The sequence below is a fragment of the Geotrypetes seraphini genome, chromosome 16 (assembly GCF_902459505.1).
Source record: "Geotrypetes seraphini chromosome 16, aGeoSer1.1, whole genome shotgun sequence".
Lineage (NCBI taxonomy): Eukaryota > Metazoa > Chordata > Amphibia > Gymnophiona > Dermophiidae > Geotrypetes > Geotrypetes seraphini.
Window position 1 is genome coordinate 3,947,541 of NC_047099.1, and position 26,306 is coordinate 3,973,846.

Sequence of the window (26,306 nt, forward strand, 5' to 3'; positions counted from 1 at the left end):
CCAGCTGCTGGAGGAGCAGATGTTTTCAGTACTTCCTACTCCCAACTTTATCATAATTCTTCCTGCTCTCATCTTTATCATAACTCCTTACATTTTCCCTCTGAACAAATAATATACTGAGCCGATGATGGGCATATCATAACTATACAGACTCAGTACATTATTTGTTCAGAGGGAAAATGTGAGGAGTTATGATAAAGATGAGCAGTTAGGAATGAATTATGAGTTTGAAAGTAGAGATGACAATTAATATTTGATTGTAAATTCAACATAAAAAGATTCATTTTGATCATCTTGGTGACCCATTTTTTTTGCTATAAAAGATTTAGATACGGGTCTGATGTTTTGGAGGCTTAAATCTTTAGTATCTCGATGGTAATAATAATAAACTTTATTTTTCTATACCGCCATAGTCGAAAGACTTCTAGGCGGTTCACACTGAAGAAGGCTGGACAATCAGCGAATTACAGAATGCAAGTGTAAAATGACATGAGAAATAGGTAAAGGACAGCAGATTACATCGAGGTTGGCCAAGGGGAAATATCATTGTGAGTGAAGGGCATCTGTTTAGGAGATAAATTTGTCAATAGAACACAGTTACCGGCAGCAATCGGGTTTTAGGATCAGCTAAATAGCCAAGTAATGTAAGTGAATCAATCGCTTGGTTATTTTGTATGGGGTTTTACTAATTTGCATGAGCAGATCGGAACATGGGCGCTCGAGGGGAAAAACGCGCGATAGGCTGTTCAGTGAATCGGGTCGGTTAGTAGTGATTGTCACGAAACCTGTGAAAACAGGTTTAGCGACGATGGCCGACTTTAGTGAACCATTCATACACCCTGTTTCCTCCTCCTCCCCAGGCACCCAGCTGAAAAACAGGACGTGTCTGTTTTTACCAGTTAATGGATTTACATAAATTAAATACAAGCAAAACAAGCTAGAGGGAAATTAAACATGGGTGACACTAGCAAGAAAAAGTAGTGGCCGTGGTTCGAGGCATCCGGAATTGCACGGACGGCATGGTGATGATGTCATGCGCATGCATGATGACATCATGCCCACATCTGCAGATGGGCCCTGAGATACCAGTGGGGGGTGCCAGCAGGGAAGAGGGCCGGAGAGAAGGAGAGGGGCTGTCGTCGGATGATTGCCTACAGGACATGCCTCTCACCGCGAGAGGCACGTCCTCTAGTCAGCCGGCGCGTCTCCTCCACCCCGGTGTGCCGCGGCACCCCTGAAATCTCAGAAAGCACACAGTTTGAGATACCCTGGTTTAGAGAATGCAGTTACAGCTGAAACACAGCATCCATCCTATTTAATAATTGTTTTGAAGGATTATAAGAACATCTCTCATATAGATTCATGATTATGGAATTAAATATATCATTTGGGAGGGAGCAGCTACACTGATCAATGATCATAGTAAACATAGTAACATAGTAGATGACAGCAGATAAAGACCCAAATGATCCATCCAGTCTGTCCAACCTGATTCAATTTGAATTTTTTCTTCTTAGCTATTTCTGGGCAAGAGTCCAGTACTGTACTTGGGTTCCAACTGTTGAAATCTCCGTCAAAACCTTCCTCCCGCCCATCTACACCCTCCCAGCCACTGAAGCTCTTCCCAGCCCATCCTCCCCCGACCGTGCGAGTCTGCCCAGTACTGGCCTCAGTTCAATATTTGATATTGTTTTCTGATTCTAGATCCTCTGTGTTCATCCCAAGCTTCTTTATGTCAAATATATATATGGAACTATCCAAGTTACTCAAGCCAAAAATATGTAGGTGAAGCAGGAAAACAACAGAAAGCAGAAATGGTTAAAAGGCTGAAAATAAAAGAAAGGCTCTTAGTACATAGCTAGTCCAATAAAAAGGTTATCAATTGGATTTTTTCTGTTTTATTTCTACATGTTATCGAATGTGAAAGAGAAATTAATTGGATAACTCAGGGATGCGTTCCGTAAACCTGAAAATATAAATTAGATGGGAAGGGGTAAAACACGGATCTTAACTGCACATCTTAAAAAAATCTGAGGTCCATGCCACTTATGCTTCCCCCCCCCCCCCCCACCCCCATGCTGAGCCTAAAAGTAGCCCTGAGGTCTGTGCCACTTTTCGTGTCAGCATAGGTTATGGCTCCCCTCCCTAGGCTGAGCCTACAAGTGGATCCGTGTTTTACCGCTTCCAGATTCGATTCTTCGTCTTTAAGCACTTGGGGACGTGGCTTCTCTTTGGTTTTCTATCGAGACGGTTGAAAGATTTTGCTGCCTTGGGTGAAGGGGAGGAGAGGGTTGGGGTTGGCCACTAGCCAAGTGTTCTTACCACCGACGCTTTTGCAGCTCTCTATACCGCCGTTGCTCTGGGGCTCCGGCACCAGCGCTATCAGCTTTGTTCCTTGCCCCATCATGCTCGGCTGAGCTCCGACCTTGCACCAAGGTTGAACGATCGTCTGCACCAGTCTGTCCCTCCCTCCCTCGAGCAGCTTCACTTCCTAGCATCAGCCTCGACGAAGGCGTTGCTGTGGGGCTGAGCCGACGGTTGCAGTTTCGTTTGCCTGCCCAAAATGGCTGGAGCTGCCAAACACAATGCGATTATCCCTCCCTGGAGGGAAGGAAGAGAGAATTGCACTGGGGGGTACTCAGGCCAGTGGCAAAGTAAGGGCGAGGGGGCAGACTGCCCTGGGCTCCGTCTCAATGGGGGCACAGGCACCTCCTCGTCCCCCTCCCAGTTACCAGTCCCACTGCCAATCGCTCCATGCCTTACTAGAGTTAGAACCACCCACACCTTTGGTAATCATTGTTGTTATTACATGCCATTCAGTGGCATACCCCCGGGAGGGGGGAGGTCCGCCCTGGGTGCACATTCCATGGGGGTGTGCAGCCGGCCACCCTCCCTATTCAGCCACTGCCACTTTCCTTAACCAGCAGCGGCGGCAGTAAACTGTAAACAGGGGTGTCCGCAGCCCAGCTAGAGCTCCCTCCGGCGGTTGTTTCGCTTCTGGACGGCTCCCCTGCTCAAAGCCGCGGGCGTCGGCTCCTCACGCGATCTGCGTCAGAAGCGGTCCCTCTGACGTCAGAGAAAAGGCTTCTGACGCAGCCGCGGATTGCGCGAGGTGTCGACGTTCACGGTTTTGAATAGAATACCATCTGCAGCAAGGAACCGGCCAGAAATGCTGGGCAGGGAAGAGAAATGTTGCTGCTGCACAGGGAAGGAGGGTAGAAATGCTGCTGCTGCAGTACCCAATTGGGGAGAGAGAGGGAAGGAGGAAGAAGGAAGACAAGGGAGAGGAACCAGAGATGCCAAGTGCATGGGAGTGGGAAGGGAAGGGAAGTAGATAGAGATAGAGATACCAGACCTTGGTGTGGAGTGGGAAGGAAGGAAGGAAAGGAGAAGAGAAAGAGAGAGATGCCAAAGCATAGGGGAGGGGGTGGACACAGAAAAATGGAGAGGGGGTGAAACCGAAATGAATCATGTGCAAAGGAGAGAAGGGACACAGGATATACAGTTTATTGAAGGGACATAGAAAGAGGGAAGATGCCATATGGAAGAGACAGGGTGGATAGTGGATGGAAGGGGTAGAGAGAGAGAGGGCAGAAGCTGGGTGAAAGGGGCAAAGAGAGGGCAGATGTTGCAAGGAAGGGAGAGAGGACAAACGCTGTATAGAAAGAAGAGAGCGAAGAGAAGATGATTAAAGCAGAAACGACAAAAGGTAGAAAGATTTTTTTGTTGCTTTACTTAGAATCAAGTAGTTTTGTAACTGTATTGATAAACGTTTATAAATAGGAAATGGAAATAAGACAATTTTGGGGGGACTAAACCCCTTTCCTCAGGACAGGATACCATAACAGCAGTATACTGTACTGTTCTGAAGAAATATTTGGCCTCTGAAAGCTAATTGAAAAATGGATTAGTCCAATAAAATTGTATTTTCTTATTTCTCATTATTTGTTTTATTTTTATTTGTTAATTTGTAAAGTGGTGATTGTTATGTATCAGTTTTTTCAAATTGACATCTACTGTCTTTATATTTTGCACAGTATTAGGGGACATGTGTCACTGTTTCTGTGGTGTTGTGGTTTTGCATTGTATGCAGAGTCTGGTTTCTTGGCGGTTCAGTTTAACTTTTGTCTACATATTTCTATTTTTAGTTTGTAATTATTCCATATTGGGTGAGGGTGTATCTCTGTTCTGTGTGTATGAAAAGGACATAGTTTTCAATTGACATTGACTGTGCAGGATCAATTGACTGTGCGGGATCTGGCTTGTTTAGTTTTACAATGTTGGTTTTCTAGTGCTCACTGCAGTGTTTAAGGTACACTGTTGTGCGATATGTGGATTGTTACTAAAAATCATATTTTTCATATAGATGAGGGGGGGTGTCAAAAAAATGATGGGCCCCGGGTGTCACATATGCTAAGTACGCCACTGATGCCATTAACTCGAGTTTGAGTCCTAGCGACTTGATGATGGTTTTGTGCTACGCTGGCAAGGTCCTCCAGTGTCATCTCCATGGTTGTCTTCAACGTGTCCAGCCATCTGATTGCAGGTCGCCCTCTTCTGGTTCCTTCAGTCTTTCTCCATTGATCTCTCTTCTGATGATGTGGCCAAAATAAGACAGTTGTAACTTCATCATTTGGGTTCAAGTGACAAAGCCGGAATCGATTTGTTAGTTCTTCTGGCAGTCCATGCCACCCATAAAATCCTTCTCCAGCACTAAAGTTCAAATGAGTCAATCTTCTTTCTGACTTGTTTCCTAAATGTCCAGCTTTCGCATCTGTAATTGACAAGTCTGATCTTCCTTTGGAGTGTTATTTCCTTGCCTTTGAATACTTTGTTGAGAGTCTTCATTGTAGAGTGGCCAAGTGCTACATGTCTGTCACCATTATATGCAAATCTCTATCTCATGCATATTCATTAGGGTTATCCTAAAAACCCAACTGGCAGATGGTTCTCCAGGACAGGGTTGGGAACCACTGCTTTAGAACTTCTATAGCCATCAAGCTCAAAATCTTTGTCTTCTTTATGTTCAGTTATGACTTTCAGCTTCAACTTTTCTTGGTAAATATAGCATATCTTCTTTGCTGCTGGTGTCATCTACATAGTGCAGGTTGTTTATATTTCAGCTGCCAACTCTGAAACAGAGGGTTATCATATGGCTCCAGAGAAAAGAGGACAGGTTCCATGAAAGCAATCCATTCTCCTTTTTCTGGAGCTATATGCAACCATAACTCATTGCTGCCCCCCATCCTAAGTTTCACTATAGATAGCACTGTTGCAACTTTTCCACAAGTTGGTATTGGAGACTGCCTCTCTACTCCTCCAAAGAGCCCCAACCTCTTACAGATTTTAGCACTAGACCTTGCCACTAGGAATTTGTCTTGTTGGGCAGACTGGATAGACCTTGCAGGTCTTTATTTGTCATCATCTACTGTGTTATTAATCACTCTGATTCATCAAATGTATTCCCAGAGCCTCTCCACTCCACTTGGTCCATTCCTAGGATCTCTCCCATGAAATCCCAAATTTTTGCAAAAGATTTTAGCTGTACTCTCATTAGAAACATCTGTAGTAATCACAGACCAGGAGAGGAAGTTCCGGGCCAGCCCGGAACTTCCTCTCTGATGTCAGAATTGATGGGGGAAAGGCTTGTAGGCCCGGCGCTTGTGCAGTGGCTTTATACACCTGGATTTTGCGGCGTCGGGGAAGCAGGGAGAATGCAAAGGCAACATGAGTCTGTTGCGGAGCCCAGAATGGGATCTGTGATCGACTCATGTTGCTCTTGCGATCGACCTTTTGGGCACTCCTACTCTAAATAATCTGTGAGTAGAGACCCCAATTAGGTTGAGGCTTGGAGTACATATTTTTAAAGAAATAATGAGTGCGAGAAGCTATATCCTGAGGTTTGTGATGCAAACTGCCATTATTATCTCTCAAAGACGCAATATAAGTAGAACCCTGCCAGGATTTTACAATCGGGGCCAGAAATTCCCCAGGTTTGTTGCCAAAACAATAAAAGTTATATTTTCTATGCAGAAGTTGTTTCTTGGTGCGTTCATAAGGCAAGGCATTGAATGCTACCTGAATGGCTAAGTATGTCTCCTGGGCAGAGACAGTTGGACTGCGGATATATTGATATTTCGCTTTCCAAAGTTGTTTTTCTAGATGTATGATACCCTGATTTATCTGCTGGGCTCTAGTAATCATATATTGGATGATATCCCACCTTAAGACTACCTTAAGGGTGTCTCAGAATAAGGCAGGATTATCCTTATGCTGATCGTTATTAAGGGCTTATTCCTCATAGCACAATTGCAAATAAACATTTTCAAACCTATCTTGCGCCAAGAAGGAAGGGAACCGCCACCTAGCTGTACCCTCATGTGTCAATGATATGTCGAGTTCAACCAAGTAGATAGCATGGTCAGAGACCACAAAGGGGCCAATGGTAGCAGTTAGAAGATGTGAAAACAAAGGTTGTGAGGTCAAGATGTAGTCTTATCTGAGACATCGAACCATGGGCCTTTGACATGTGAGTGTAATCTTTGACAAATAGATTAAGAAGATGCCAGAGGTCCACCAGCTCCAAAGTGTCACACAGGAAAGGGAGTCCTTTATGAGAACTCAATGTAGTTCCCTGTTGCGGTGAGGTTCTATCCAACATAGGTTCGAGTACTTGATTAAAGTCACCAGCCACTATGAGCGGGTGGTCATACCTCTCCCTATGCACCCTACCATCCTTCTAGCTTTTGCCGTCACCTTTTCAACCTCTTTGGCCATCTTAAGATCACATTCAATTACACCCAAGTCCCGCTCTTCTGTCATGCAAATAAGTTCTTCACCCCCTAAACTGTACCGTTCCCTCTTGTTTTTGCAGCCCAAATGCATGACCTTGCATTTCTTAGCATTAAATTTTAGCTGCCAAATTTCAGACCATTCTTCAAGCTTCACCAGGTGTTTCTTCATGTTATTCACTCCATTGGCATCATCTGCAAAGAGGCAAATGTTACCCGACAGCCCTGAAGCAATATTGTTTATAAATATCATTTATAAACAGGCCCAAGAACAGAATCTTGAGGCACACCACTGGTAACATCCCTTTCCTCAGGGCAATTTCCAATTATCACTACCCTCTGTTGCCTTCCACTTAACCAGTTACTGACCCAGCACGTCACTTTGGGACCCATCCTGAGGGCATTCAGTTTATTTATTAGTCATCTGTATGGAACACTGCCAAAGGCTTTGCTAAAATCGAAATACACCACATTTAGCGCACTTCCTCTATTCAGCTGTCTGGTTACCCAGTCAAAGAAATTGATCTGATTTGTCAGACAAGACCTGCCTCCAATGAATCAATGTTGCATTGGGTCCTGTAATCCACTGGATTCCAGAAACTTCACTATTCTTTGTTTTAAAAGTGTTTCCATTAATTTACTTACCACACAAGAGACTTACTGGCCTTCCCTACCTGTTCCTTACTTCCACTTTTCAGGAGAGGGACCACTTCTGCCCTTCTCCAGTCCTCCGGTACCACTGCCAGTTCTAGAGAAGCATTGAAAAGGTCAGCCAGCAGAGCCGCCAGTCCTTCCCTAAGTTCCTTTTGTGCCCTTAGATCAAGTTTCAAGTTTAAGTTTCAAGTTTATTTGGTTATTTGATTAAACGCCTATCAAAATACTAAGCGTTGTACAATAATAATTAAAACATTGACAAAAGTACACAAAGACTAACATCTTAACATACTTCTTAGGGGTTTTTTTTTTTTATTAATTTATAAGGATACAATAGGAAAAGGGGGGGAGAACTACAATATTTATTAAGAAAAGATACAGTAAAGGAAAGAACAATGGGAGGGGAAATCAAGAGTTGCTGGACTTGAAACGAATAGTCAATTGTATAGTCAATTGTAGGCATCTTTAAAAAAGAAGCATTTTAAACTATTTTTAAATTTCTGTAGATTGTTTTCAGATCGTATATATATAGGTAGGGAATTCCAAATCGTGGGGGCAGTTACTGAAAAGATTGTATTGCGTCGAGTACCTATTATTCTTAAGGATGGGATATTAAGAGTATGCTGTGAGGTGGATCTTAGAGTTCTCGGAGGATCGTATGGAATAAGAAGTCTGTCAATAAATGCTGGGGCATGTGTTTGTATTGTTTTGAAAGTTAGAAGTGCTATTTTAAATGTTATTCTATATATGATGGGTAACCAGTGGGCTTCTCGCAAAAGAGGAGTGACATGATCATATTTCTTTGAACCTGATATAAGTTTGATAGCCGTATTTTGAATCAATTGTAAACGTTTTATATCCTTTAGGTTTATCCCTTTCAGTAGAGAATTACAGTAGTCCAGTTTGGATATCACAAGGGAATGAATTAGTGTATAAGGATTTGGCATCGAGAAGGGGGGCCAAAGATCTAATCATCCTTAATTTATAAAAACAGTTTCTGACTAGAGCACTAATTTGTGAGTGAAATGTGAGTTTATGGTCAATTATCACACCTAAGATTTTTATAGTAGTGGTTGGTTTAAGTGGAGTGTTATTGATTGAGATAGGAGTAGTTAATTGTAACCCTTCTTTCCATGAGAATAACATGATGTTAGTTTTAGAAATGCTTAGGGAGAGCATATTTGTATTTGTATAGATGTATGCCATCTGCCCACATGCAATTACAGAATACTGCCTAACTGCACCTAACTAGAGCACCTGCAGCTTTCAGCAGGCGTAAATCTAGTGCCCAGTTAGCCATGAGATCTATGCTCCCTTTTCAGAATTGTGCTTAGTACTGATTTTTCCACACCCATTGCTGAGTACCATTTATAGAATCCAACCCTGTATGTGCACGTTTTCTCAAGAGATGAATTGTGATAACTACAATTCTCTCCAGGGAAGTACAGTATGCTTTTGTAATATGATTCTTCATCCTGAATATTGAATGTCTTAATCTCTATTGATGGTGACTTTGTTTTTCTGCTTCAAAGGACTGGCGTCATGGAACTGCTGTGGACAATAATGAGCTCACTAGGGAATTTGATTTAATGCATTAAGGAAAGAATAATGCATCTGGCTTCTCACCTTAGAAACATGATGGCAGATAAAGGCCAAATGGCCCATCTAATCTGCCCATCCGCAGTAACCATTATCTCTTTCTCTCTCCGAGAGATTTCATGTGCCTATCCCATGCCTTCTTGAATTCAGACACAGTCTCTGTTTCTACCACCTCTTCCGGGAGACTGTTCCATGCATCTACCACCCTTTCCGTAAAAAAGTATTTCCTTAGATTACTCCAGAGCCTATCACCTCTTAACTTCATCCTATGCCCTCTCATTGCAAAGTTTCCTTTCAAATGAAAGAGACTCGACTCATGCACATTTATATTACATAGGTATTTAAACGTCTCTATCATATCTCCCCTTTCCAGACTTTCCTCCAAAATATACAGATTGAGATCTTTAAGTCTGTCCCCATACGCCTTATGATGAAGACCACATACCATTTTAGTAGCCTTCCTCTGGACTGACTCCATCCTTTTTAGATCTTTTTGAAGGTGCGGTCGAATTGTACACAATATTCTAAATGAGGTCTCACCAAAGTCTTATACAGGGGCATCAATACCTCCATTTTCCTACTGGCCTTACCTCTCCCTTTGCCACCTAGCATCCTTCTAGCTTTCACCGTAACTTTTTCAACTTGTTTGGCCACCTTAAGATCATCACATACAATCACACCCAAGTCCCGTTCTTCACCCCCTAAACTGTACCTTTCCCTCGGGTTTTTACAGCCCAAATGCATGACTTTGCATTTCTTAGCATTAAATTTTAGCTGCCAAATTGCAGAACATTCCTCAAGTTTTGCCAGGTCTTTCTTCATATTATTCACACCATCCGGCGTTATAAAAATGTTAAAAAGAACAGGCCCAAGAACAGAACCTTGAGACACCCCACTAGTAACATCCCTTTCCTCAGAGCGATCTCCATTGATCACTTTCTTCTGTCGCTTTCCACTCAACCAGTTCTTGACCCATCCCGAAGGCACTGTTTATTTATTAAAAGTCTGTGTGGAACACTGTCAAAGGTTTTGCTAAAATCTAAATACACCACATCTAGTGTACATCCTCTATCCAATTCTCTGGTCACCCAGTCAAAGAAATTGATCAGATTTGTCTGATAAGACCTACCTCTAGTGAATCCATGTTGCCTCTGGTCCTGTAATCCAGTTCCAGAAACTTGACCGTTCTCTGCAGACTTCTTCTGTAACATTATCAGGCTGAGAAGTATAGAAACCTTACAATAGTTTTAAGTGGAATTGGAAAGCCAGGACTGGTTTAGTTTGACTTGATATTTGACTTATCTTACAAGCTGGTTCTTCACTTTCAGTGGGACATCAACAGAATACTTAGCTTCAGTAAAGTAGAATAAATAGAACTGATTTTCTAGTTGCTCAGTAAGCATATGCAATTTTAAGAACTACAACTATAACTCTGTCTATTCCTGTCTGTAACCTCCTATCGTTATTATACACTGTGAATGTCTTATTGTAACCCGTTCTGAGCTTTTGGGAGGATGGGATAAAAATCTAAAGAAGTCAAACTATGTTTTGTTTTCCAGATGAAATGTTGTTGGTGATTGAAGAATCTTGCTGGTAGGTACCAGAAACACTAAGTTACATATTACTACTGTTTTTCTTAAATCATTTCTGGCTTTGTTTAATCATTCATCCCAGAGGGCAGCATCTCAGTAACCAAGCCATGTAAGGATCAGGGATCAGTGTAATGGATATCTATGATACAGCTAAAAAGTCCAAAAGGTGAATGAGCACAAACAAGAAAAACCAAAAATCTTCACAGTGAATATAACTAGAAGCACAAAGAGTCTTTTTAACCGTGGTAGTCAAAAGTACTAAATGTATAAGAAGAGTCTCTGTCTCAAAGTCTTTAATCTTGCAAATCAAACTTTATTCGTGACCCGACACAGGCTGTGTTTTGGCTACGCAAAGCCTTCCTCAGGGGTCGTATGGTCAACAAACCAGGAACTGTTGGGTCATCAAGGAAATATGCAGAAAACTGTTGAAGATATATTGCCCAATTTATGAGCAAAAGAATAAATTTCTTGCTTTTTGTGTCCAACGGCTGGTTTAACGCAGAAATTTATTCTTTTGCTCATAAATTGGTTTGGTTTATTTATAATCTGCCTTATACAAGGCGAAGTACTTCAACACATTCATAAAATATACATAAAATAACATTTCAATTACAGTAAAACCTTGGATTGCAATAACTTGGTATGCATATGTTTTGCAAGCAAAACACTTTATTACATTTTAACTTGATATGCAAGCAATACAAGTACATACAGTATACACACATCCCAACAGAGCTGATGGTACTTCTCTCTCTGATGCCGCGGGAGTGTAGTGACTGTTCTAAATGAGCGAGGTCTTGCAATACAAGTATATACATTGCTCCCTCCGTATTCGCGGTTTCAGCATTCATGGTTTTGATTATTCACAGTTTATAGCTTGCTGGCTCCCCCTCCCTCCAATTATGTCAGCTTGAATAGAGAAATTGCTGATTCCAAGCGTTTACAGAGAAAATCGCTGATTCCCAGCACTTTCTTCACCGTGTTTTGCCTCTCCTTCAGGAACAGGGCAGGTCTCCCACCATGTTATTTGCGTTTTCACCATATTCACGGTGGTTTTTAATAGAAAACAGCGAATAACATGGTGGGAGACCTGTCCTGTTCCTGAAGGAGAGGAAAGCACCCCCTTGTATCAAGTCCTGCCCTCTTTATCCTTTACTTGCAATATAAGATGAACTATCTAAAACGAATTATCATTAACATTGTTGTTCTATGGGGTAAACATTTATTAAAATAGAATTATAAGATTAAATCAAGACAGTGTCCTAATTAAGCTTCTGGGATCTTCAGGCACTTACAAGAGAATGAGATGGTGGTGAGAGGAGAATATCTGTGGTCCTACTCACATAGCAAATAGAAAATTAAGAGCCTGTTTCTACATATCTTTAGGTAATACACTTCTCCTTCCGTATTCGCGGTTTCAGCATTCATGGTTTTGATTATTCACAGTTTATAGCTTGCTGGCTCCCCCTTCCTCCAATTATGTCAACTTGAATAGAGAAATTGCTGATTCCAAGCGTTTACAGAGAAAATCGCCGATTCCCGACACCTTCTTCACCGTGTTTTGCCTCTCCTTCAGGAACAGGCCAGGTCTTCCACCGTGTTATTCGTGGTTTCATCATATTCGCGATGGTTTTTAATAGAAAACAGCGAATAATGTATGAAAAAGTTATTTGTGGGTTTTCTGTATTTGCGGTTCTGTTAATCCCCTATCACAGCCAATACGGAGGGAGAAGTGTATACAGAAAAAAAGCAAAGGAAATAATTAGTTCTGTAAAGGAGGATATTGTATCCGGCCAACCAGCTTTCTCTCTCTCCCTCTCTTTTGTTCCATGCCAGCATTATCTCTGCTGGTTCTCACACTCCCTCCTAAACTAAACCTTAAGTTTATATAACGCATCATCTCCTGTGGAGCTCGGCACGGTTTATAAGAACTTAAAATATAGGAAAAGAAGGGAAAAAAAGGTTTACATGAACTTATATATAGAAGAGAAGAGTAAGGGGGATAGAATTACATTTTGGTGAAAAGCCAGGTTTTCAGTTGCTTGTGGAATAATTGGAGGGAGTCCTGTCCTTTTACTACAAATTTCTCAAATCTGGTAGGGTTCTCTACCTAAATTTCTTGTAATTGAGAGAGACCAGATTCCTCCAGGCTCTATAACTCTTGATCATCATGCCACACTGGCAGATCATCATTACCTTCCAATTTAATAAGCCGTTACGTTTGCTGTGTAAAACAAGTAGTTATTTTCTTTTTCACAACTTGTTTAGGACTAAGAGACTGATTCACCATGGGATTTCCCATTCTCTGTTTACTGAAAAATGAAGTAGTGGTTAGTACGGCAGCCTGAAACCAGGGAAACTGGGTTCAGTTCCCTTTCTGGCTCCTCGTGATTCTGGGCAAGTCACTTAACCCTCCATTGCCCCTGTATATAATAAGTAAACCACTTTGATTGTAACCTTAGAAAGGCGATATATCAGGCCCTTTATTGAAAAATCCTTTAAAAATCAGGCCTGAGGCCTCTCTTTTCCCTCTTTCAAAAACTCTTCATTTTTCAACAGAAAAAATAAATCCAGCTGTGAGGCAAGAACATAATTTTTGAGTGCACAAACCTCCCTAATGTCCTGGAGGATTATGATTTCAAAACGCAAAAGCCCCATCTGCCTCAATTAAATGAAATGTGTAAAATATGAATATAAAAACACTCATTAAAAAGCTAATTGCTTTAATGTTATAGTCCAGTCTTTTTCATCCTATATATTCAAGCAGATACAGCCTAGGTCTTCAGTATATTAACGCCCATGTTCCAACCAATTAGAAGACCAGGGATCCAATAAAACTGATATTTATTCACTAGTTGCCTAGCAATCCTCCTTTCAGGTTACTTGTGTACAATAAATCTGCAATTTTCTGTTTCACAACTTGTTTGGGACTTAGAGACTGATTCACTATGGGATGAGGCATTGGCCTGTCCCCAAAAGTCTGCAGGGGGAGCCCCTGTTCAGCCCTCTTTTCTTGCTGTGTTATTTCTAGGCTATGAGATGGAAAATGTGGTTTACATTGTGAAATTACAGACCCATGAAAAGTATGAAGACAGTCACAGTTTCTCCTAATGACTTATGGGGGAGGGAGGGAGCCACCCCCAGAGACACTAGCTAAAGCTAATTAGAATAAAGAGGGATCTCAGCTTGCTATTCCTTCCCCAACACAGGTTGCATTGGATTTTTACTGGAGAAGGGATCATTAGCTAGGAGTGTGAGCCCACCAGGACATATAGGCCATGGTTAAGAACATAAGAAGTTGCCTCCACTGGGTCAGACCAGAGGTCCATTGCGCCCAGCGGTCCGCTCCCGCGGCGGCCCATCAGGTCCATGACCTGTGAAGTAGTTCCTGACCATTTTTATAACCTACCTCTACTTCTATCTGTACCCCTCAATCCCCTTAACCTTTAGGAACCTATCCAAACCTTCCTTGAACTCCTGTACTGTGTTCTGGCCTATCACAACCTCCGGAAGCACGTTCCATGTGTCCACCACTCTCTGGGTAAAAAAGAACTTCCTGGCATTTGTTAGCCTATATCTGTGTGGCTGTCGGCTCCACTGGCCCTGCCCCTGCTGATTTTCTGTGGATCGTAGCCCCGCGACCGCTCCATGACTGCCTGGAGGAGAGAATGCTTGGTCCTAGGTGGCCGCCAATCCAGGTACTCCACTAGGGGAGAGAAAAGTGAATAATTGGCCAGATAGCTCCATTTTCAGGAGGATAAACTAATCCAGTCCTGGATTTATCCCAGTGCATGCAGGGAGATGTATTCCTACTTTTCCTAAAATAGTGAAAGTTATGCTAGTCCTTCAGCCTGGTTTCCAGGTCACACTGAATATGCAAGCGATAACAGTGGAGGAAATGCATATAACTATCTCATTCGTGTTGATTGCAGTTATCCAGAAAACCAGGTGGTGGGGGGGAAAGGGAGCTCCTGGACTGGCTTGCAATCCACTGCCTTGAAAAACTAATTTGGAAAATCAGAACAGCTCCATGCATGTAATACTCTACAGGAAAAACTGGTTCCGCTTATCGCTCTAGACATGGATCTGTATGAAAGGTAGGTTAAGGAGGAGACAATGAGACGTGAAGGACAGAGCGGTCCTTGAGTGAGGGGCAGAGTGATATTATAGAGGGAGAGAAGAAGAGAGAAAGAGCTCTCTGTAGGGAAGGGTGAGAGCTGTAAAGAAGGAAGAGAAGAGTTTTCTTCAGTGAAGCAACAAGGAAGTGATGGCTGAGAACAGAGGCAAAGAGGAAGAAAATAACAGGAAGTCAGACATTCATTTAAAAGAGGCTGTAAAATAGGAGAAGTAGAGATGGGCGAGTTTCTCTGGAAAATATGTGCGAGAAAACTCATAGGGTTGGCTGATACCAAAACTTAAATGCAAATCAATAAAGAAATTTAAACAGAAAAAACCTAGATGCAAATAATAAATCTATTTCTGTACAATAATTTTACTAGGGAAATTCTACAAGAACGAATGAAAGTGAAAGAAACAGTTTCATTAACACCTAAACATGCAATTGTATTGTTGTATAAAATGTTATTGGAGAAGAATGTAATTGTTGCCAAGAGATTTCACAAATTGATAAAATTAAATTTGCTCGATGAAAGGTATTTCCCCAATGCCTTGAGATATTTATGGCCTGCGTCGCATTCATTGGAAGTGTCTTGCCGAACCAAGGGGGGCCTGTAAGAGGTTCCTCTCTTTTTTTGCTCCAAACTGCTGTAATTCATCAACTCTCCATCCTGCTTGGAATTGCTCTGCCCGACAGAGGAAAGGCCCATTTTGCTATGGACTTCTCTGTGGCTGGCTGCCATCTTGATTCCTGGGTAGTGCTTGCCCTTGAGTTCTGTGACCTACATTCATCACTTGCTCTATAAAGAGTCTCTTCATCTCCCTCCCTGGGCAGTCCAACAATATTCCATTAGCCTAAGGCCCACACATTTTCCTGCAGTCTCCAATTCTGTCCTAATAGTTCTTGAGACCTTTCTGACATTTTCTATTAGACTTTCTCTCCTGACTCTCAGATACATTTATGGGAAAGGTTAAGCAATACAGCTCAGAATGAAGCCTACACCAGTGAAGGTAGCGTGATCAGTGTGATATCTCAGGGTTCAGTACTAGGAAGGTCCAGAGGAAAATATGAGAAAACACAAAGAGGTGTTAGAAGCATGAAATATCTATTAACAGAAGTGGTGAAAACCACATGTGACCTTTTACTTGCAACAGTAGTCGTGAGCAGAGAGGATGGGTAAAGCAAACTGATAATAGGTTAAAACCCTCTTCTCAGTGTGCAACAGTGGCTAAGAAAGCAAATAGAAAGTTAGGAATTATTAGGAAAGAAACAGAGAATAAAACTGAGAATATAATGCAACTACACCTAGAATACTGTGTGCAATTTTGGTTACTGTATATAAAAAAAAATATAGCAAATTAGAAAAGGTACAGAGAAGAGTGAGAATAATAACATGGACAGGATAAGGAAAGGCTAAAAATGGCTGACGGAAGAAATGAACAGGTAGATGTGAATCATTTGTTTACTTTTTCCAAAAATACTAGGACTAGGAGGCATGCAATAAAGTTACTAAGTAGTACATTTAAAACAAATTGGAGAATATATTTTTACTTAACATGCAATTAAACTCTGGAATTCATTGCCGGATAATGTAGCAAAAAGCAATTAGGTTCTTATCTTGTTAATATCTTTTCTAGTAAATAGGTGTGTCATTCTGGACAGTAGGGTATTCTCCCCATGCTCACGAGCTGTGCAGAAGGAATCCATTCCAGGTTCTCAACTCCTCCTCCTTCTCCAGAAGGTTCTTCTGCCCCCTTCAGTTTGTACCGAAGCAAGTGATAGCCCTATATAGGAACACATAAGGAGGGGTATGTAGAGACTCCCTGAACTACAAATCTGTTATACTTTCAGAGCACAAAAACTTGGAAAGCTCAAAAAAGACTTTGGTGAGTGGTTCTGATAAATTGGCCGGTAAAATGCTGGAACCGGAAATCCGGCCCTTAATCAGTAGTCTGGCAGTCCTTTTGACTACTCATTAACTTGCTGCAGATTTCTAATTGAAAACTGAAGTCTAATTTCCAACCCCGTCTAGCTTGATTTGTTCACAAAGTAAATACCATCCCCCAAAGCAGGCAGCTGCTGAAACATGGCCGCGTTTTTTTTCTGAACCTGTTGCACCAGTTTTTTTGTTTACCTGCATATAATGGGCCAGCTTATTATTTCAGTTACAGGCAATGTGGTGTGTGGTGTACAGTGGGTGGGAATGGTTTATTCACTTTATGAAAGACCTATTGAAAAACACACATGAATATAATAAGAAGCCAGATGAGCTATTGTTTCTGAACATGCTGAAAAAACAAACTCTCTACTGCCCAGATCAATTCTATGACGTATTCCGTTCATGTGGGAAAACGAAACAATCGGCTTCAGAGAACTAAAAGCTTTGCAGTTAAAAGAAGTACTGCTGCAATAAAGATAATCTGACTGCATAGGTTATGATGATAACAGAAGTAGCGGGGGAGCAGGCCTTTTGTAAACTATGCGCCGGTGTAAGGCTGAAGGGCTGATCTGCAAAAGGCCCCATTTCATTCAAAATCCATTTGGGAGAGTGGCCATTAACTGTGCCTCTGGATAATCTCAGGCTATTTATGAAGTAAAAAAAAGTGTTTTACTTTTGAGAAGCAAGAAAATCCTCTAGCCACAATCCTATCCGTCCCTCACTAAAACCAGGTATGCAGGTGGAGTACTTCTACCCGCCCACCCAGCAGCCACAGGCCCTGGCAGTGGTTCCTACATGTTGCTAGCAGTGGACCCATTTGTATGTTCTCTCAGACGGAAGGCTTCCAGATCAGCCACTAGCACTGCCAGCGACTTGAAGAGAAACATAAATGTTGCACAGGCTGAGCAGTGGGAAGGGAGTGAAAAATAAACCTGTCCACTTTGGGCTGTCTGGCTATAACACTGGGCAGTGATGGGGGGAAATATTTTGAAAACTTAGGCACCTTAATGCAGTTGAATGCAAGTTAACCCAAGGCAAGTGAACCAAGGCTTATTGAATTCTTTCCATGTGTGTGTCTCAGATCGAGAAGGGAGAGGTGAGGGGTTGGGCTGAAGAGCAGTACCCAAAACATTCCATTGATTTGAAAACAAAATAATGAAACCAAGTATCAATTATATATCTAATTATAAATTGACAGGGTCATTGAGAGGACTTAAAACTACCCTGTTTCTGGAGGTGTTTAAATGAATGAATTTAATTGTATGGAGACTGCCACTATTGTATGTTATGTATGTCTTATTAAGAGGGAACGGACAATGAGCACTCCAGTGGAGATCACTTGATGTAAAACAAACTTGTTTATTTTTATAAAGGACAGATATATAAGCTGTGGATCCGACAGCACAGTGAAGAGGAAGGGAGATTGAGTCGTCCCCCTTCACTGCACCGGAGGGCAGATCATGTTTGGCGGTTAGCCCCACCCCCAGCAGCCATTTCTTCACCTGGCCTGCCTTCTAGCCCTCATAAGGGCTCAGCGAACCAGGCCACCTCCCTCATTACCCGGTCCGCCTTTCCAGCCCTCTTAAGGGCTCAGCGGTCCAGGCCACCCCTAAAAAAATAAAAAATAAAAATTAGACGCTTCCTCCTAATGGGCCCCTTAGCTGGCACCCTTATTCCACTTCTTACCGGTCTATCTACTGTCTAGCAGCCTCAGATCAGCCCCTGTGGTTTCCACTAACTTTCATCATGAAGCCACCTCCTTGGTTCCTTCTTCTCCTACTCTGCTCATTTCTCAATACTACTCACTGCTCGAAACCTCTCTCCCCAGGGCAGGATTAATTCATCGAGGGCCCCTAGGCACACAAGTACACTGGGCCCCCTGCCCCGCCCCACCCCACCATGCGCCCAGTGACATCTACCCTGGCCTTAGAATCCCAGTGCAGGTGTGCACCAGAAACTACCCCTTAAAAAAAAAAAAACAACTTGAGGTATTAACTATGCTTCTTTAAAGCCTGTACCTACTGCCAACTTGTCCAACCTTGCCTCTGACTCTCTCACTCCAGTTCCAGAAAGTAAACAGCTGGTACTTCAGTTTATAGGAGCCAGCTTGTGGGTGTTGAACTCTCCCACTATTGAGCAAATTCCTTCACTGTGTCCAGAGAGTTAGATTTGACCTCGTTACACCCCTGACGCTTTTGAAATGTTGGTGAAGGGAAAGGAAACACGCATACTTTAAAATTAGATTCCCCCCCCCACCCCTACTTTCTCAAAGACAGACTTATCTCTGCCTGTTTTTTTTTTGCCTTCTCAAGTTCAGCGTTAGGTTTCATTTTCTCTGAAATCAGAAGCTTTCTGGGAAAACGAAACTTATCAGCTCATAACAACATGCAGTTAACAAGATTGCAATCTCACAGCTCTAAAATTACTGTTCTAAGTTAAGTTAGCCCTTTACTAGTTCCAAAAGTTACCTGCTAAATTAAAACGTTCTGTCTTGGTTAATTTACTGCCCTGAAAAGGCATATCTTCAACCAATGCTAATTTGACCAACTGTTACAGCTTAAGCCTGAAATCTTCCACAGATCAGATGGGTACATAGAGGGGCATAATCAAAAGAAATGTCTAAGTCCAATTCGGACGTATTCAGTTAGTTATTTTATTTCATATAACGCCAGTATTAACAAAAAAAAAAAGTAAAAAAAATGAAAGGGAAATAATAAAAAACCACCACAACAGGAAAATGTATACTGTACAAATAACAATACTAGACACAAAATGACAAAGGCAGGAAAGCTTTACAATATCAAAAGGTAAAACAGGAGGATATGGGGGAAAAGAAAGCAAAGGAAGAACTAAACAAGAATTAGGTCAAATGCCATTTTGAAATAGGCTTTATGTGATTTAAATGATTTAAGAGATTTTTCTGTGCGCAGATATACCGGAAGGGAGTTCCAGAGCAAATGTCTAGAAAAAGCTGCCTAATTGAAGGGATGGTCAGTAAGGATTGATAGGAGGAACGCAGCTCCCTTCTAGGAGAGGATGGAATCAGATGAGAAAATAGAGGAACCAGACACCCAAAGTCAGCAGTGGAAAAATGGCCACTCTTGAAATACATCTAAAATACATATATTTTTTCAAAAGGTCCACGCCATTGATCGACCAGGCCGCCAGTATATAGTAAATGGCTCGAGTGGTCCATCCAGTCTTTATACCACATCCACATTTTCAACCAAAAATTGGTGTAAGTCCCAAACGCTCAGAACAAGACCATTTGGACGTGGGAGGGGCCAGCATTGTGATGGACTAGCCACCCTCCATCGGGCCCAAGACAGCATTCTTCAGCCACCGGTCCACGGTGCGATCAATGCAGCGTCTTGGGGCCGGCTCCGAGTACTACAGTTCACAAAGCCGTGGGAAAAGGCTCCTACGCGTGGCCTGCGCCTGAACTGGAAGCCTTCTCTCTGACATCGCAACATCAGAGGGAAGGCTTCCAGATGTGGCACGGGTCACGTGCGAGGAGTCGCTGCCCACAGCTTTGTGCAATGCAGCACTCAGAGAGCCGGTCCGAAGACACTGCATTGAGCACACAGTGGACCGGCTCAAAGATAACACTGGGGAGGGGGGTGCAGGCCAGAAGGCAAGGCACATGGAGAGAGAGAGACACCAACGGTAGGGGAAATGCTTTTATTTTTTTAGTTAGTGATTTTACATCTGCCCTGATTGTCCTGTCTGTTCAGGAACAAATGTATTTGTTTCTTTTCCTCTGAGATTGTGAGTCTTGCATCTTAGGGTTTGTTTGTAAATATTAGTACTTTTAGTTTTTGGTCCTGCATTTGCATGGGGTTATCTGTTTTCTGGTAGGAATGAGTGTTGAAAAGCATACAGTGTGCTCTGTGTATTTTAATTGTGTGGTTAACCATTATGTGTTGTTAATAAGATTATATTGTGTGTATATATGAAAAATGAATGGAATAAATGGTGTTACAATTAGTACTATTATGGGGGCGGGGTCTGGGGGCGGAGATTGAGTGGAGATGGGCACGACTTAGCCCAGTGTTCTTCAACTTTTGGTCCACAAAATAATTATTTTATTTCCGCCGGTCCATAGGTATCAAAAGGTTGAAGAACACTACACTAGACGACCAGGAATGGTTTTAGCTTTTTGGGGGGAGGGGGAGGGGAAGGTAGGGAGGTGATATATATTGGCTCCCCATCTACTTGGAGCAGAAAAGCCAATGCCACTTCAGACTTGATGGTAATTTTCGCACATTCTGTTCCCTTCCTAATTTCTCTTCATTGAGCAGAAAGCAGTTACTCACCTGTAGCAGGTGTTCTCCAAGAACGGCAAGCATATATATTCATCCATGGAACCCGGCATGAACTGTCAAATCTTTAAATCTTTTGGACCACTTGTACCATGCGCATGCTGGTGCTTTCCCACACCAACGTCAGATCATGGGACTTTCAGTTTAATAAAATATCTAAGAAGTCAACCAAAGGAAGTGGGAGGGTTGCAAGAATATATGCTTGCTGTTCTCGAAGAACACCTGCTACAGGTGAGTAACTGCTTTCTCCGAGAACAAGCAGGCATCTCATTCTCATATCTGGGACTCCCAAGCTTCCAAGATCATGCCTCTTAAGAAGAGGATTACTGGCAAAACTAAAAGGGTTGGAAGGTAAATTGTCATTCAAGTAGAAAATAAATTTTGTAGAACTGCTTGGCCAAACCAACCTTCCCGCCTGGAATGATTCTCCAAACAGAAATGAGAAATGAAGGTATGAACTGAAGACCACGTTGCTGCTTTATAGAGGTCCTCAATAGGTGCAAAATGTTGATGGGCTACTGAAGTCACCGTGGGATGACTTCCCTATGAGGAAAGGCTAAAGCGGCTAGGGTTCTTCAGCCTGGAGAAGATGCGGCTCAGGGTTGATATGACAGTATTTTATACACCTCTATCGCCTCTAAGTGGAGCAGAACAGGTAGATGTAAGTCGCTCATTTACTCTTTCCAAAAATACTAGGACTAGAAGGCAAGCAATGAAGCTACTAAAGTAGAAGATTCAAAGCAAAGGAAATATTTCTTCACTCAACGTGTAATTAAACTCTGGAATTTGTTGCCATATTTTGGATTGATGGTATATCAAGAACTAAAACTTGCCAGAGAATGTTGTGAAAGCAGTTAGCTTAGCAGGATTTAAAAAAAAAGAAAAAAAAAAGGTTTGACTAATTTCCTAAAAGAAAAGTCCATAAGTCACTATTAAGATAGGAAAACCCACTGCTTATTTCTAGGATAAGCAGCAATCTGTTTTAGTCTTTGGGATCTTTCCAGGTACTCATGGCCTGGGTTGGTCACTGTTGAAAACAGGATCCTGGACTTGATGAACTTTGGTCTGTTCCAGTATGGCAATATGTTCTAACACTGTTTTAACGAACAGCTACACAAACAGGAAAACCACAACGAAGACAGGAAGAAGGGGCTGTGACTTCCTACAGCTTTTTTTTAACCCATTAGTGCAACTGGCTTTTTCTAATCTAATACAAGATTTCTGAATCACTATTCCACCATTTAGTTCAAGTTTTATTTAAAATTTGATGTACACGCATTGTCATAATTTCAAAGCATATTACAAATCTAACATCGAGGGAACAGTACTACATGGACGAAATTTGGACAAACTTATAAATAGCAGGACTGGTGCAAAAGGAGGAGGGGAGGAACTACAACTGTTATAGTAAAGAAAGAACAAATAAGGATAAGCACAACAGGGCAGGTTGGAAAGGAAAAGAATAAAAAAGAAAAGAAAATTAAAGAGCTTCTGAAAAGGAGCTTGATCAATGAGGCTAAAAATGAGATGAGCGAAAAAATGCTCATGTTCAACGAAGTTAAGGGGTCCTTTAACAAAGCCGCACTAGTGGTTTTTATCACACGCACGCTAGCCGGAAATCTACCGCCTGCTTAAAAGGAGGCGGCAGTGGCTAGCGCGTGCAGCAATTTAGTGCGTGCTATTCCGCACGTTAAGGCCCTAACCTTAATTGTTTGATCGTCAATTTCCGTTTTCAAATCAGACAATTAATTGGCCCCACAGCAACCCCCAGGATTTTGTGCATCTGGCCCTTAGTGTGGAATTGGGAGGGGGGGGCAGTTCAAAGGCAGCTTTAAAGACACAGCACATAAGCATTTCAGCCCCCAAGATTCAAAGATTACTGGTGGCCTTGCACCAACCCAAATTCCCCCAAAGCTATTCCAAAACGCTCCTTGGGATCTTGCCCTAAAAAAGACACGAACACCTGGCACCAACCGGCGCGCTAGCGCCCACGCGCAACTTATACCGGCACGAGAGAGGACACGCCCCCTCACGAGAGCCCCACATGATCTACGCCGACCAATCAAAGACAGAGAGCCTCTCTCATTGGCTGCCTCCCTCCCTTCCAGCGCTGCTGGGCGACGCCAACGACTTCGCCCCACAGCATTTAAAGAACCGTCAGAACCTGGAGGATGGGTTGGGGGGGGGGGTAGAGATGAGCGCTAAGTCTCAAAGGCGATTTACATCAAAAATAAGTCATAATAATTCTATGGAAAAATAAAATTCCTTGGATAAAAGATGTCCTTATAATTCTTTAACTACAAGTACTGACTTTACAATCTATCATATAAAAATGATTTTCAACATTCTATGAAATTTCTAGCAACTAAACATCTGTCCTTGTTTGTATAGGTAAGTCATTGCAAACATAGCAGCAGAATTAAATTAAGTTTAAAATACTTTTCGCTCTGTAAGATGTACTTTTTCCACACACCCTGGTACCTTTTTAAAGTGGCGATGGTCCAGCGCACTCTCCTGCTGGACGACTGCCTTTTGTAGCAGAGCAGCGCACGACGCCGGAGCGCAACCTTTGCGCATCCTGCCTGGTCCCGCGACACTCCGTGATTGGCTGAGGTCAGTTCTCGATGACCTGTAGAAGAGGAAATTGAAAAATACAGTATACCTGTATACCTCTAAAAGGGGGAGACTGCAATAAAAATGTGGATTGAGCATTGTCTCTAATCTTACTATGGATGTCCATTTAATAACATAAGATACTGGGACAGAGTGAAGGTCCATCAAGCCCAGTATCCTCTTTGCAACAGTGGCCAACCCAGGTTCCAAGCACCTTGCAAGATCCCAAGTGTAAATCAGATTTTATGCTGCCTCTCCTTGGAATAAGCAGTGGATTTCCCCAAGCCATTTCAATATTGGCCTATTGACTTCTCTTTTAAGAAATTATCCAAGCCTTTATTAAACCCCGCTAAGCTGATTCACTACTTTCTTTGGCAATGAATTCCAGAGTTTAATTATACATTGTATGAAGAAATATTTTCTCCAGTTTGTTTTAAATCTTCTTCTTAGTAGCTTCATCACATGTCCCCTAGTTATAGTATTTTGGGACAGAGTATTTTATAGACCCCCTAGAAGCAGGACCAGATGAGCACGCAGAAGTCTGTTTCTACTACCAAAAGTAGTTTCTGTTCTTTTAATTGTACTGCCACCACTTAAAGCACACCATGCCCTGGACTACAAGACCTTTTCATTGCATGCCCCTGGCAACTTGTGGAAGAGAGATATCCCTGGGCCTTTCCTCAGCCCCATTAAGGCCTCTGCTCTGTAGGATCACCACACCACAGACTCTGGACAGTAGGATTAAGTTGATAAAACACAACCTTTGCTTGAATATGTTTAACATAGGGTTTGAAAATATTTAATGTGAAGTGAGAATATGGCACAAGCAGCAGAGGACCAGATGTGGCCTCCATAGAAGAGATGCATGTAATCTAAAATGAGTAGACAGCCCATCGCTAAATGGTGGGAAATAATGAACTAAAGTTCATGTACTTTGGCTTATACTGCTGCCGTTTGGGGTTTGTTAATAGTAAAACCCGATTCGAAATAGCCAAGCAATTGTTAGTGAATCAATCGTGTGGCTATTTTGCATGAGGTTTTTGCTAATTTGCATGGGAGGGTAGGGATCGGATCGCTACAGGCGTTAGTGAATGGGGTTGGAGGGAAATTTGATTACAAAGGGCTCGCATGAATCTAGCCTTAAGTGTTCTAAATATGGTTTTGAAAAAATAGATATTTTTAGCAGGGCTGTGGACAGGGCCGGATTTAGATGAAAAGAGGCCCTAGGCTATTCCACTTATGAGGCCCTTTCACCTCCCATTTTTAAGTTTGTAAATTACATGAGAGATAATAAAATACATCACCCGGGGCTGAGACCGATTCCCCTCCGGAGCCGGGAAAGGGGTGGGGGGGGGAGAGAGAGGAGCAGCGGGATCCGATCTGGAGCTGGAGCACGTGTGCAATTCGGATTCCCCATCCCCGACTGAATTTTGATGAGTCACTGGCGCAGGCGCCGTGAGGAGTGACACAGAAGCACACCTCATGCCACCAGGACTCACAATATTTCAACAGCGCATGCACGCTCTAGGATTTTATTATTTATGATATAATCATGAAAATATAAAATAAAGCACGTAATATACATTTTAAAATATGCAAATTAAAACATATGTTAAGAACTTACTTAGAATTCCACGAAATGAAGATATTGTCACATAAAAAATTTTCACTAAAGTATTGAACCTACTGAACTCAAAAGGCGAGAATCAAATGATCGTGTACGCAATCCTAAAATAAGAATCTTTTCTAATAACATTAACACGTGTTTCATATTATCGAAGTAACATGAATATAACCGAACGTCAGGATATCAATAGGTCTGTTCGTTTGTCTGTTCCAATCTACACCAATCTGCACTTTATTGATGCAAGAACAAACCAGAGCTTAGTAGTATAAGGCATGTCAATATTTGCCATAGCAATCAGTGAACGTATGAACTATACTTTGGTGCAATCTAGTATATACAAACGAACAGACCCAATGAGACGAACGCGTTGATCTTAACCAATACATTTTTATGTTTGTTTATTAGTCATATGCGTAGAATTTCTCCTTATTTTCGGTTCAGTGTTTTAGTGTTCATTGTTTTTAGAATAGTGTAATTTTAATTTTGCTAACAATTTGAATGTAGGCCCCTCTTGATCTTGAGGCCCTAGGCTGAAGCCTAGTTAGCCTATAGGAAATTCTGGCCCTGGCTTTGGAGTCAGAGACAATTTTGAATACCTGGAGTCAGAGTCATGGGTACCAGAAACTGAAGAGTTGAAGGATTTATCTACCGACTCCACAGCCCTGAATTTTAGGAGTGACATTTATCAGTTTTGATTAAATACTTTTGAGTGTCATTGAAGTTTGAATGTACATTTTGATAATATGCACATATATATATTTTATGTTATGCATTTGTTATTTTATATGTTTTTACACCAGTGGCCCAGGCTACTTAGCCAGATCAGGTCTTTCCTCATGATCTCTGGTGACTCCTCCTTCATTCCTCTGCTTGCAAGAACACCACTCTCTTGGATTCTGATCTGTACAGGATCAAACAGGCCTGACATTTTTCATATTATTAAATTACTATGAAATGAGAAACAGCATCAGCAACAGCCTGGACAGAATTTGGCTGTGCATTAATCCACTTTAAAAGGTTAGATGTCAACAAACGAATACAGAGCAACAGAT

General features: G+C 42.0%; 1 protein-coding gene across 3 annotated transcripts in view; it reads right to left on the minus strand.

Annotated features, from left to right (window-relative positions):
• Positions 1-10,620, minus strand: part of LOC117350033 (C-type lectin domain family 2 member D-like) — a 30,846-nt gene extending 20,226 nt beyond the window's left edge. For 2 of the 3 annotated variants that reach the window (XM_033923924.1, XM_033923922.1), the window contains exon 1: positions 2,323-2,710. In XM_033923924.1, the coding sequence (XP_033779815.1) occupies positions 2,323-2,407 (85 nt within the window). In that variant the 5' untranslated portion in view covers positions 2,408-2,710. Of the gene's footprint in view, positions 1-2,322; positions 2,711-10,173 lie in introns of those variants that run through there. The other variant, XM_033923923.1, reaches the window with a different exon arrangement.
• Positions 10,621-26,306: the final 15,686 nt, after the last annotated feature.